The sequence below is a fragment of the Theropithecus gelada genome, chromosome 4, assembly GCF_003255815.1.
Source record: "Theropithecus gelada isolate Dixy chromosome 4, Tgel_1.0, whole genome shotgun sequence".
Taxonomy (NCBI): Eukaryota; Metazoa; Chordata; class Mammalia; order Primates; family Cercopithecidae; genus Theropithecus; species Theropithecus gelada.
The window spans coordinates 151,895,111-151,908,632 of record NC_037671.1 but is presented as its reverse complement, the minus strand read 5'-3'; the positions used below and the strand labels follow the sequence as shown (position 1 = coordinate 151,908,632).

Below are 13,522 nucleotides of genomic sequence, written 5' to 3'. Positions count from 1 at the left end.
AATTGCCTAGCTGTCATTCTCTAATTGAAGAAAATGTAATGAATCCTAGAGCTTCATAAAATATTTAATTTTATGTGTTACAAGATGTCTGAGGGTACTGCCTACTCTCAGTATCTGGAGATACCAGGTGCTTTTGTCAAAAAGCTTCTGATGAAATCTTATTCATTTTTGGACCAGCTTTTCTGAAAGTGGTGTTTGTTTATTAAACATATTTTAGCACCCACATGTGCTAGGCACAGCCATTCACAAAACTTATGCCTTGGTTTTCTGTTTCATTTTTCTAGTAATATGTTTTTGTTATATTTTACAAAATTATTGGTCTGCAATCGATTAGACAGCTTTTTTAAAAATGAAGAAATTGATCCTTGACCAGAGAAATTTGACAAGCACTGTCCTAGGCTATTCAGCCTTTTAAAAACCCACCTACCAAAAGCAACTATAGTTCTTAAATGTTAGAGGCTAATAGAGAGGATTGCATACTGAATGAACTACATTGGTAGCCCCAGTTTCCAGGAAGTGATAAATCAGTACAAGTTCCTCTAGCTGATTTTTTCCCCTTTATTTTATCAATACCTCACCAGTTATTTTCTATGACAGATTGTTTTAATTATTTCCTAAGAATGTCTGCTTGTTCTAAAACAACACGGAAAGCTTTGATATTATTTGCTAAAAAGATACGTTCCTTCTTTTATGTGTGTTGGCCCTTTTAGCTTGTTTAACTTTCTTACCTTGGAGAATTGCCTGGAATTCACTCAACTGACATTTTCATCCATGCCAATGGAAGTACTTCAGCAGACGGAGATACTTAATATGAATATATAAAAGAAATGAACTCATGTAGCATTCTAACACTGTCCCCTTCCCCTAAAACCCTGTGAGCACCAGCTGATAATAGATGTAATGAATACATATGTCAGAAACACTCAGTTCCACTTTGCATCAATAGACCCTCACTTGAGTCATACTTTTCATGTAAAATATTCCAAGAGAAAATGGCTTTTAAAAACCATTTTTTAAAAGCAAAAAACTAACATGAATTAAAAATTGGTATTTTTCAATGGTCAGAATCTAGTCAAGCATTATGTTTCCATTTTAGTGACAACATTGATGTGAGGAAATGAAAAGCTAGAAATGTGATAAAACAATATAGCCTCTCATTTTCAGTCCACCTTGACAAATTAAAGATATTTAGAATGAAATAGAAATTAAGAAAATGTTAATACATGTAGTAGTTTTCTGTTGCTGCTATAACAAACCACCACAAATTTTGTGGCTTAAAACAACACAGTATTATCTCACAGATGTATAGGTCTGAAGTCCAGCTGGGTTCAGCTGGTTTTTCTAAACCTTGTCTCATGAGACCAAAATCTAAGTGGAGTGGGTTCTGAGGACTCTAGGGGAGGATTAACTCCCAGGCTCATCCAGGTTCCAACTGGTAGAATTTGGCACTTGAAGGACTGAAGTCCCTGTTTCCTTGCTGCCAGCTCTGGGATGAGTCTTTGCTCCTAGAGGCTTTCTGAATTCCTTCTCATGCTTTCCATGTGGCTCCTCCAGCAGTGGCGAGTCAAATTCCTCTCATACTTTGAATCTCTCTTATTTATCCTTATGCTTCATTTCTCTGACTACAGCTGGAAAATTTTCTCTGCTTTTAAGTGTTCTCATGATTAGATTGGGTCCACTCAGATAATCCAAGAAAATTTTCCTATTTTAAGCATGTGACTTTAGTTACATCTGCAGAGTCTCTTTTGCCATGTATGGTAACACATGCACAGTTGCCAGGGATTAGGTCATCTCTTCAGGGCCAATCTACCTACCACATATGGGCTTGGCATAGGGAATTTAATTGTCAGATTTGTTGCTAACTTTTATATTTCTATTTCATTGCCTGTGAAAAGTGATAACTTTGTTATTCTAATTTTGTAAACTGTATTTTTATTTTTTTTAATGTTTGCTTACTTTTTAGAAAACAGTAATAGTACCTACATACAGTCATGCATTGCTTAATGATAGGAACACTTTATGACCAGTGTGTCATTAGGTGATTTTGTTGTTGTGCAGACATCATAATATGTAGTTAAACCTAATTATACCATCTAGGGTGCAGCTTACTACATACTTCGGCTATATGGTATAGCTTATTGCTCACAGGCTACAAACCTGTAAAGTCTGTTACTGTATTGAATGCTGTAGGCAGTTGTAACACAATGGTAAGTATTTGTGTATCTAAACAGAAAAGGTACAGTAAAAGTACCATATAAAAGATAAAAAACTGAAAGCTCGTATAGGGTATTTATGGTGAATGGAGCTTGCAGGACTGAAAGTCGCTCTGGGTAAGTGAGTGAGTGAGTGAGTGGTGAGTGAATGTGAAGGCCTAGGACATTACTGTACACTTAGAATGTATTCCTTTTACTTTTATATATAAAAAATTAAATGTAAACAGCCTCAGGCAGGTCCTTCAGAAGAAATTCCAGAAGACAGAATTAACTGTTAACTTTTGTACTATATAAGCTTTTTAATTTAAAAAAAAACTTTTTTTATTCTTTTATAACAGCACTTCATGTAAAATACAAAATACATTGTACAGCTGTACAAAAGTATTTTCTTTTTTTATATTTTTATTCTATTCATCTTTTTTTTTTTTTTTTTAAAGCTAAGACACACACACATATTAGCCTAGGCCTACATAGAGTCAGGATCTTCAGGGGCAGTAACATGCATGCATGGAGCTGTCATCTACTATGATGATAATGCTGTCTTCTGGAATTCCTCCTGAAGGACCTGCCTGAGGCCATTTTACATTTAATTTCTACATATAAAAGTAAAAGGAGTACACTCTAAAATAAAAAGTACAGGTCGGGTGTGGTGGCTTATGCCTGTAATCCCAGCATTTTGGAAGGCCAAGACAGGAAGATTGCTTGAGCTCAGCAGTTGGAGACCAGCCTGGGCAACATAGTGAGACACAAAAAATACAAAAATTAGCTGGGCATGGTGGCACATGCCTGTAGTCCCACTACTGGGGGGGGGATGAGGCAGGAGGATCGCTTGAGGCCAGGAGGTCAAGGCTGCATTGAGCCATTATGGCACCACTGCACTCCAGCCTGGGTGACAGAGTGAGAACCTTTCTCAGAAAAAATAAATAAATAAATAAAGCATAGTACAGTAAATACCTGAACCATTAACATGGTCATTTATTATTATCAAGTATTATGTAATGTACATAATTGTATGTGCTATACTTCTGTACAGGTAGCAGTGCAGTAAGTTTGTTTTTAACAGCATCACCACAAAAATGTGAGTAAAGCATTGTTCTATGACATTACAATGGCTATGATATCACCAGGCTATAGTAATTTTTCAGCCCCATTATAATCTTATGGGACCATTGTTATACAGTCCATTGTTGACTGAAATGTTGTTATTCAATGCATGACTGTATACCTAATTTATAAAGGATTCTCTGATAGATATTATTTTAAACATACCTGTAGTATGAATGGTTAGCTTGGTTTCAAGATCAAGATTCTAGAATGTGCTTCAGGAAGTACTTAAAACACTCATTCCTTGATTCTACTTTCTAATTCTAGTTATTCTAAAAACATGGGAAAATAGAGAAAAATATTATTCTAAAAACATGGGAAAATAGAGAAAAATCTCTCAAAACTACCTTAGAAAATAGAAAATGACAGACTGCTTGGCTTTTAGCATCAACTCTTGGCAAAAAAAGCATGTACACATTTCTATATATCTAATATTTAATATTTTACTATTGAATTTGGTGTGAGAGAGAAACTGGAATTGTATTTTTTAATTTTTAATTTTGAAATAATTACAAACTTGCAGAAAAGGCATGAGAGTAACACAAATAATTTCCCTGTGCCATTCATTCAGATCCAACGATTTTTAACATTTTGCTATTGTGTTTTATCTTTGTGTATCATATATTTTTTTCACCCAGACTAAGGGTAAAGTATTGTACTGTGTTCAAAAGTTACTTAGATTAGTTCACTGTTGTTTTTGTTGTTTTTCCTTCTTTGATGTTGAAATGGTCTTGGGTGAATGGTCTCGTTGTCTGAGGTGTTATCCAAGCTCCTTGTCTCACAATCAAGAAAATTAAGGAGCGTCGACACAAGGGGGGAGGTTGGAGTGAAAGTTTAATAAGTGAAAGAAGAAAGCTCTTCACAGTGGAGAGGGGGCCCGAGTGGGTTGCTGTTTTTACAGTTGAATCCAAAAGCTTTTATAAGAAACTCCCCTCATCTGTAGCTATTTGTGTAACTCTCCTTATCTGTGCAGCTGTGGGTATGTCTTGGGTAAGCACAAAGTGCAGCTTCTCTTGTTTGTGTAACTTGCAGGTCTGTTTCAGGTAAGCCCACCCCCGTTCCTATGCAAGTTCCCACAGAGCCTACCATGTATATGCCTGAAAAGGGGAGGAATCTTTTTCCTGGAAGCCCACTAATCACACAAAGGAAAAAAGGCTCTGTTGGGTCTTGCTTTCTTATTAGTGTAGTTGCAGTTTAGTTTTTCCCCAGGCTGTTCTGTTTGTGCCTGTAGCTGTGATTTTTCAGGCTATTTCTCCAAGGACTAGCCTTAGCTGTCTGCCTGATTTTTCCTTTTCTCCCTCAATGTGATTTCATTTGAAAATACCTTGCTTTAGTTTTTGCATTCAGTTTAAATTTTTTCCCTTGTTTCCAGCCTTATTTTATGTCTTGAATATGTTAGAATGTTGCACTGAATAACTTTATGTATACTTTTTAGTAATATTAGTGGCATATCTTAAGGATAAACACTAGAAATAGGATTGCTGAATCAAAAGTTAAACAAATATTAATGAGTTAATGAATATTTATTATTGCCGAATTTTCTTCCATAAGAGATAGACAAGTCTGCATTCCCTCTAGTCTGTTTCACTTAGCCTTGTCAACAGAGCCTACTATTAAACTTTTGAATTTGCAAATTTCATGGGTAAGGAACAACATTTCAGCATAGTTGTAATATGCATTTCTTTCTTCTTTTTTCTTTTTCTTTTTGAGGCAAGGTCTTGCTCTATCTCACCCAGTCTGGGGTGTATAGTGGTACGATCACTGCTCACTGCAACTTCCGCCTCTAGGGCTCAAGTCATCCTCCCACCTCAGCCCCCGGAGTAACTGCGACTACAGGTATGCACCACCACACTTGGCTAATTTTTGTATTTTTTGTAGAGACGGGGTTTCGTCATGTTGCCCAGGCTGGTCTCAAACTTGTGAGCTCAAGTGATCCATGGCCTCCCGAAGTGCTGAGATTGCAGGCATGAGCCACTGCACACAGCCCATTTCTGTTAAAGTGAAGTTGATTATGGTTTAATATGTCTTAAGGACCATTTTAAAAAAATTTTGGTAAATTATTTATTCACATTTTGCTTATTTCTAAACAGGATATTTGTTTTTTTCCCTCAATTTTTTTTAAAGTTCTTCAAGTATTAGGGATAGTGTCATTATCTGTGGTATGTTTTGCATATATTTGCTCAGCTTGTCTTTTGACTTTGCTTGTTTTTGGTTTTTATTCTTTTTTGCCATGCAAGCCTTTTTAAAAAAACACATCCACTTTGGGAGGCTGAGGCAGGCGGATCACGGGGTCAGGAGTTCGAGACCAGCCTGGCCAATATGATGAAACCCTGTCTCTACTAAAAATATAAAAAAATTTAGCCAGGTGTGGTGGTGCGCACCTGTAGTTGCAGCTACTCTGGAGGCTGAGGCAGGAGAATCGCTTGAACCTGGGAGAGGGAGGTTGCAGTGAGCCAAGATCGTGCCACTGCACTCCAGCCTGGGCAATGGAGTAAGACTCCATCTAAACACACACACACACACACACACACACACACACATGCGCGAAAGTAGTCATATCTGTCAATCTTCTTAAAAGTTGCATCTGGATTTCGAGTGGTAATTTAAAAGCCTTTCCATATACCAAGGTTATAGAGAAGTTCATGTGTGTTTCTTCTAGTACTTGAATGGTTTTGTGTTTTACATTTATATATCTAATCCATTTTGAGCTTATTTTCATGTATGGTGTGAGTAATGGATCTTATTTCATCTTTTTTCCAAATGATTATTTGTCCCAACAGCATTTGTTTTAGAAAGCCTTCTGTGTTCCAGTGATTTGAGATAACACCTGATCATGTACTAGATTTCCACTTGCAGTTATGTCTGTTGATTTTCTGTTGGTCTGTTGTTTCCAATTTTTCTCTAAAATGATTAATGCTGTGATAATTACCTTATGCAAAAGGCTTTACCCACATTTCAGATTATTTCCTGAAAATAAATCATGTAAGTAGCACAAATACTTAATCAAAGGATATGCAGTGTTAACAAGGCTTTTGATAATTGCTACGTTATCTTCTAGGAAACATTCTACCAATTTATATTACCACCAGCAGAAAATGTCTGTTTGAGAGCATCCTTTCTTACAATGAGTATAATCTTTTAAGGTATCTTTTATAATTTTGATAATCAAAAATTATATTTAAATTTTATTTGCCTTTTTAGAGATTTTTGGTGATGCATAAATTTTCATGTTGGCTTATTTATGTGTATGACTTCTCTGCATTTTCTTTTCCCATTTCTCCTTTGGGGTATTGAGCTGTTTATACACCAAATGAAAAGCACATTTTTATTCCTTTATCTCCCTAGTGAAATAAAATTCTCAACTATCCAATTAGAGCCTGCCTATCTGATTTGTTTTCAATCTCTAATGCTGTTTTCATGAATATAAATAACCCTCAGCCAAGGTATTAGCATTTCCAGCTGCTACGCATTAGTTCAAAGTATATTACAAAGAAAGGGAGCTATAAACATGCTTATCCCAAAGGAGCTTACAAGGTAGCCTTTTGCACTTTGGGAGGCCGAAGCAGGTGGATCACCTGAGGTAAGGAGTTCGAGACCAGCCTGGCCAACATGGTGAAACCTCGTCTATTCTAAAAATACAAAAATTAGCCGGGTGTGGTGGTGGGCACCTGTAATCCCAGCTACTTGGGAGGCTGAGGCAGGAGAATCACTTGAACCCAGGAGGCAGAGGTTGCAGTGAGCCGAGATCGCACCACTGTACTCCAGCCTGGGCAATGGAGTGAGACTCTGTCTCANCAAAAAAAAAAAAAAAAAAAAAAAAAAATACTGGCTTAATAAATAAAGTACAATATTACACACACTTGCACATACACAAATAAATGCATGCACAGACAATCCCGCCCCCACCCCAATTTGAAAATAACAAATCCCATTTTTGATTTGGAAGTAACTTTACTCTGAATAGGAGATGTCCACCTCAGGAAGCAGTCACACTGCCCATGTTGCTTTGTTTTGTAGTTACCACATTACTTGGAAGTTCTTACTTCAGAGCTGTGACATCAAGAAAATCTACCTCTGATCATGCCAGGATTACTGAATGTTAAAATCAGACTTAAATATCACAAAACATTTTTATGTCTGCTCCCCCCTCTCAACCACACACACAAATAAAAATTTTCACACATTCAACTATAAACCTTCTTATTCAAGCAGTCTCTTTGCATAAAATGAATGGAAACTCATGAAGCCAATCATCTGAGACTTGGAAATCAGAAAGCTGAGATTATAGGGAGAATTTTTAGGTTCTCTTTTCCATAGTTTGTTTTGTGATGTTATAGATGGTAGAAAACAAAAGGGAAAAGGTGCCAGGAAAATATATGTGTGAACAAGTAGGTTTATGTTTGAGGCATAATTGTAAAAAGTATTATTTGTGGTCAGAGATGCTGTTGCTAATTCTATAATTTTCTATGCTATATTTCCCCATGTGAGCAATTTACGTTGTTGTCCTTGGCCCTTTATGCAATCAGTGTAAACGGACTAGCAGAGTTTCTGGCCCTAAACTAAAGCTTATTTATACTTAAATCAGTGATTCCAAACTTTAAATGTGTAACATCATGTTAATTTTGTAACATCAATGGTTTAAAATTTCAAGATATTTATCTTACTTGTATTGAACAGTTCTCTTTAAAGAAATCTTAGAGGGATAAGTGTCTTATCTGTTTTTTAAAAGATCAGCTTGCAATCTTCTGCTTCAACTGTATCTGTAGTAGAATACAGCATTATTTCTAATTTTATTTGGCAATATAAAAATTTAGTATGTCTTTTGGTCTCCATTTATATAACCAGCATCGAAGAACAAGAGTGTTTGCTGGTTATACAGTGTTGAGCATAGCTCTTTTACTTTGAATATTTAGAGGTTATGTGATTTTAATCCAGGGGACAACTTTATACTACTTCACTAGCAGAAACACTACTGTTATTTTTACTGGCCTATCAATACCACCAACTTAATAGTAATAAAAGCTAGTATACATAGAGTTTATTATGTATCAGACAACAAAATATGTACAACTTTTATATTTCGAAATAAAAGTAGGTAATACTGTATTCTCTTGTAGACTTGTCTGAGGCAATTTCACACAGATGTTTTAAAACATAAAGACACTATAAAAGAATTGTGGAGTACGTATGTTCAAAGTATCTATCAAGAGATGCAGAGATGTTAAGTACCTTCCTAAGATCTAGAGATGAATCTTCCTCTCCTCTTTGTACCACGTTTCTTTTGCCTTCACTATATTTTACAATGTGTGGTATGTAGCCAGTCTAGTGGCCATGCTAGGATTTCAAGCCCAGCAGTCTGGCCCCTGAGTATATGCACGTCACATCAAAGCTGTACATTCTTCCAATTCAATTATTTATATTTCCATCCTTCATCACACAATTTACTAGGAGTACCTTGCTTTAATAATCAACATTACAAAAAAGGCTGTTTTGTTTTTGTTTTTGTTTTTGTTTTGCAACTTTTCCACTAAAAAGTTCCTATTATAGTAACATTTGGTAACTTTTTTTTAGAATGTTCTTGAATACATTTGTTCAAAGACCTGAAACTTAAGTTACTACATCAAAAAGTAGTAACTCACTGAACAGTCTTTCCTGGTGCCATCAACACTTGACTTTGTATCACCTGTCAAAAGTGAAACTCTTTCCCCAGTTGTCAGTAGTTTTTCCTATAACATTGTTTCATCCAGACAGTGGTAACAAGAAGTATATCCACGTTTGATTAATCTCATCTCATCTCCTTTGCCCCAGGATGTCAGAGGAAATTTTAAACATTGCCAATGATTATGCTATTAAACAGTCAGAAGACACCATTCTTTTACTTGTCAAATAAAGCTAGTTTAATATGGCTTTATAAATTAAGTCTGTCATAAGTCTTCAAAATTATAAGAACTAAGTCTTCCATTACTCTGCATAGATTATCCCTTGCAATAATTATATTACCAGGCAACTGCATCTAAACTCTGGAAGGAATTAGTGTATAATCCTGTAGGATCTATCAGGAAACTGTTTTGGGATACATCTTGTTGATAATATAACAATGTCCTTCTTAAATTAGGTTTTTCAGCATTTTAAATTTTATATTTAAACTTCAAGTTTTAGGTTAAATTAGTCTTGTAAAGGTTACCATCTGAATGCTGTGTTTATTAGAGGAAACTACTTGTGTTCTTTTGTCACCAATGAATTTTTTGGTCATATTTATTTAATATATATTTAATGTATATCAGTACACAAGCACACCCAAGGTATACAGTTTGCAAAGAATGGATGTTAGATTTTGATCACAAAAGGTGTTTTACAAAGATAAAATTTGTTGAGTTGTAAAATATTTGTTGGAGTTGTAAAATATGATTCCGAAAGACATACTTTACCTTATAAAGTAAGGCAAATGGAAAAAATTCACCATCGAGATGATGATGATTTTTCTTTAGAAGCAAATAATTCCAAATATGAATGTACTTACATAGGTAATAACTTTTGTTGTCATAAGCTCGTCTACATTAATCCAACATCTAGGACTTTAACCAGTTTTTATATTCAGCTGATTCTAAATGAATTTATTCCTGGCATAGTCCTTTACTCCATACAGGCGCAGCTCTGAACCAATTCCAGGATTCAGTTCAGAACAGTTACATATTTAATGTATTATGTGAAAAGCCTATAGGATTGGGTTCAATATTGACAGTATTCCTATTCTAAGAATATTAGACATTATTTCTATAATTTCTATTCCTTTTGACATTCTTTTCTGTTTAACAAAGCAGTATTCCTCTTACAATGTTGTGATAAATTCAGATTTTTATAAGACTTGTTCTTTCTTCCTCCCAATTTTAAAATTATTTCTTGAAAACTATTATTTTTCATAGCTATTTGCCTCTAGAAGCAATTGTTCATAATCAAGGCATATTTTCCTTTGTAAAAATTCACAACTGTGAAGACAAAGTTTCCCAGTGAGTTAATAAATGGGCATTTGTCAGAATTCTCTGGGGTCAAAGAGTGAGTTTTTTGTTCTTAGTGCTAATAGAACCAAATCACCTGCATTTAAGGTCTTCTTTTTTTGTACTGAGTAATTTGAAAGTGAAAGCTTTTTGAAGCATGCATTCAAAGTAAAACGCATCAGCAGCATTTCCTAAATCGTGTAACTTTACTCAGTCTGTTGAACTGGCAAATGTGAGGCCGTTTGCTATGCCCACCAATTTCTTTGTGTTAACTCCCCTTTATTGCTATTCTTTCCTTATTAATCATCCTATTCATAAAAATCCCATGATTGGGGAAAATGAACCCGTTAGGGAAACTCACTGTTATCAGTCTAATCCAAGCCTCTATCAATAACTTTCTTACTGGTATACCTGATTCTACCTTGCCTAGCTAACTATTATGTGTACCATGAAGATACTGAAGCCAACCTGCCTAGGTTTAAATCCAACTCTGCAATAGTTGTATTGCCAGTTCCTTAAAAAAAATGGTATAAGAGCTTTGAAATGCTAAATAAGGTCGTCATGCACATGTCAACTAGAGCAGCCCTTGTAAAGTGTCAGACGCTAATTCTTTGGTTGACCTCCTCTAAATAACTGCACACTTAAAAAATACATAAAATCCGAACTCCTTACTAAGGCCTGTAAGTGTGCTTCTCATTTTATTCCCCATGTTTCAGTTATACTGTACTTGTCTCCAGAGATACTAAGCAGTTCTACTTCAAGACTTTTGCACTTGCAGTTCCTTCTTCCTGGAACATCTTTTCCCAGATTTTTGTATTGCTCACTTCCTCAAGTAGCTGCTCAAATGTTCAGTCCTTCTTCGTCCCAAATAGCACACCCCCAGCACACATATCCTCAAGTCAATAGTCTCCTGCCTCATTTTTTCTTTTTCTTTTTTTGCTATAAAGCACTCATTGCCACTGACTTTATAATAGTTTAGTGCCTCTCTCCAAACTGAAAACAAGCTCCTGAGCACAAGGATTTTGTTTTGGTCATTCCTGTAGTCTCAGCACCTAAAACACCACTTGGCATTGGTAGTTCTTGGTAAATATTTGCTGAATAGATGCTGTATTTAAAACGGTTTTTTTCCCCCTAAGGACTTTTGAGAGTCTTAACTTAATATGCTTGTTTTTCATAGTATGCACCTAACATTTCCTACTCCCATACTTTCACTTGATCCAGATCCTCTCATTAGGTCACCACTCAAGAAATACCAACTTTGGGCTTTTAGAAACAAAGAGTAGGTTCTTGTTTGCAAAGGGTAAACAAGCACAACAAAAAATGTTGATACTGTTTTCAAAGGAAGTTTTAAATACTATTAGTGAATTAAATTCTAGACAAAACAACCATATTTTTCAAACATTGTTTTTAATATATCTACCTATAAAGATCTGTGGAGAGTTCACATCAGATCATGAATGGGTAGTACTTTATGATTAGGGCATATATACACACACTCAGAGAGTTACAATTAAGCTTTTCTTTTTTCTCTTACAGGTTAATGACTCCAGAGAGTAAGATCAGATTCGTCCACAAAGAGATGGGCATAATACCAAGCTGGGGTGGCACCACCCGGCTAGTTGAAATAATCGGAAGTAGACAAGCTCTCAAAGTGCTGAGTGGGGCCCTTAAACTGGATTCAAAATACGCTCTACACATAGGAATGGTTGAAGAGGTCTTGCAGTCTTCAGATGAAAGTAAATCTCTAGAAGAGGCACAAGAATGGCTAAAGCAATTCATCCAAGGGCCACCGGAAGTAATCAGAGCTTTGAAAAAATCTGTTTGTTCAGGCAGAGAGCTATATTTGGAGGAAGCATTACAGAATGAAAGAGATCTTTTAGGAACAGTTTGGGGTGGGCCTGCAAATTTAGAGGCTATTGCTAAGAAAGGAAAATTTAATAAATAATTGGTTTTTCATGTGGATGTACTCCAAGTAAAGCTCCAGTGACTAATATGTATAAATGTTAAATGATGTTAAATATGAACATCAGAATTACTTTGAAGGCTACTATTAATATGCAGACTTGTTTTTAATCATCTTTTGAATATCTGAACTCATTTACCTCATTTCTTGCCAGTTATTCACTTGGGTATTTACTGCATAATCTGGAACATTTAGCTAAAATATACACTTTTGGCTTAAAAATTATTGCTCTCAATTCCAATAATAATTCTTAGCTTATAAGCAAAGAGCAGTGTTTAAAAGGAGAGCTTCTATACAAAACCTATTCCTGGTGTTACTTTTCGTAAAATTTTGTCTTACCTGTCTTACCTGGAAATAATTTACCAAAATAATGAGTATTGCTATTAAAGAGCAAAAGTGGGGAGAGATCAGGGAACAAGAAAACAAGAAAGGATATGATCAATTATTTTCTTCTGCTCCAAACAGCCGGAGTAAAATTCATGGGAAATGGCCCTTAATTTAAAAAAAGATGTACCTCACTACGCATTACAAATTTGGAACTTTATTTGATCTTTTCAATAATTAGTTTTCTATTATAAATTATCTACTAAACAGTGGTAGCCATGACATGGAAAGTCAACTGATTTTACAAATTGAACATTCATTTGTGTGCCCTGGAATTTCCAACTAGTAATAAACAACTACTGTTGATGTAGTTTTAAAATTAAAACCACTCGAAGGGACTCATGAAGCATCTTGCAACATAAATTTCCATTTTTACATCAGATTTCTTTTTTTTTCCTGAAAAACAACTAACCTTTTATAACTGTCTTTCAAAAGTAAACGTAAAAATGCACAACATAAAATGTTTATGATCATCCCAGAAATACACTTTTTAAAAAATGTGAAAGTCCAAGAATTAAGTTCTAGTTCTGACTCATCACAAGAGGTCAAAAGTATTTGCTACTGTAACATTCAATTCACATTTGAGAATCATGGTAAAAATAACTTGCATTTGCCTTATACATGATCCTACTGTTGAGTTCGGAAAATATGGTTAGACAGACTCACGTTACTTTTTTTCAGAGGTAAATTCTAGATTACTGTGTCAACCTAATATTTTCTATTTGGCCATAGATGTAAAATCTACCAAATAAAAGTGGATTTTGTGGTCTACAACATTTTGTTTAAAGTGAATTCATGTCTGCTAACACTGTAAGTCTGCCATTTAATCCAGAGTGTTAGACTACTAATGAATATGGTAAGGA

At 35.2% G+C, this 13,522-nt stretch overlaps 1 protein-coding gene across 3 annotated transcripts in view; it reads left to right on the top strand.

Moving 5' to 3' along the window:
* Positions 1-13,433, top strand: part of ECHDC1 (ethylmalonyl-CoA decarboxylase 1) — a 56,452-nt gene extending 43,019 nt beyond the window's left edge. For all 3 annotated transcript variants that reach the window (XM_025381783.1, XM_025381780.1, XM_025381781.1), the window contains one exon: positions 11,849-13,433. Coding sequence is in view for 2 of the 3 variants with exons in the window: in XM_025381780.1 (XP_025237565.1) it covers positions 11,849-12,257 (409 nt within the window). In the remaining variant the exon portion in view is untranslated. The remainder of the gene's footprint in view (positions 1-11,848) is intronic.
* Positions 13,434-13,522: the final 89 nt, after the last annotated feature.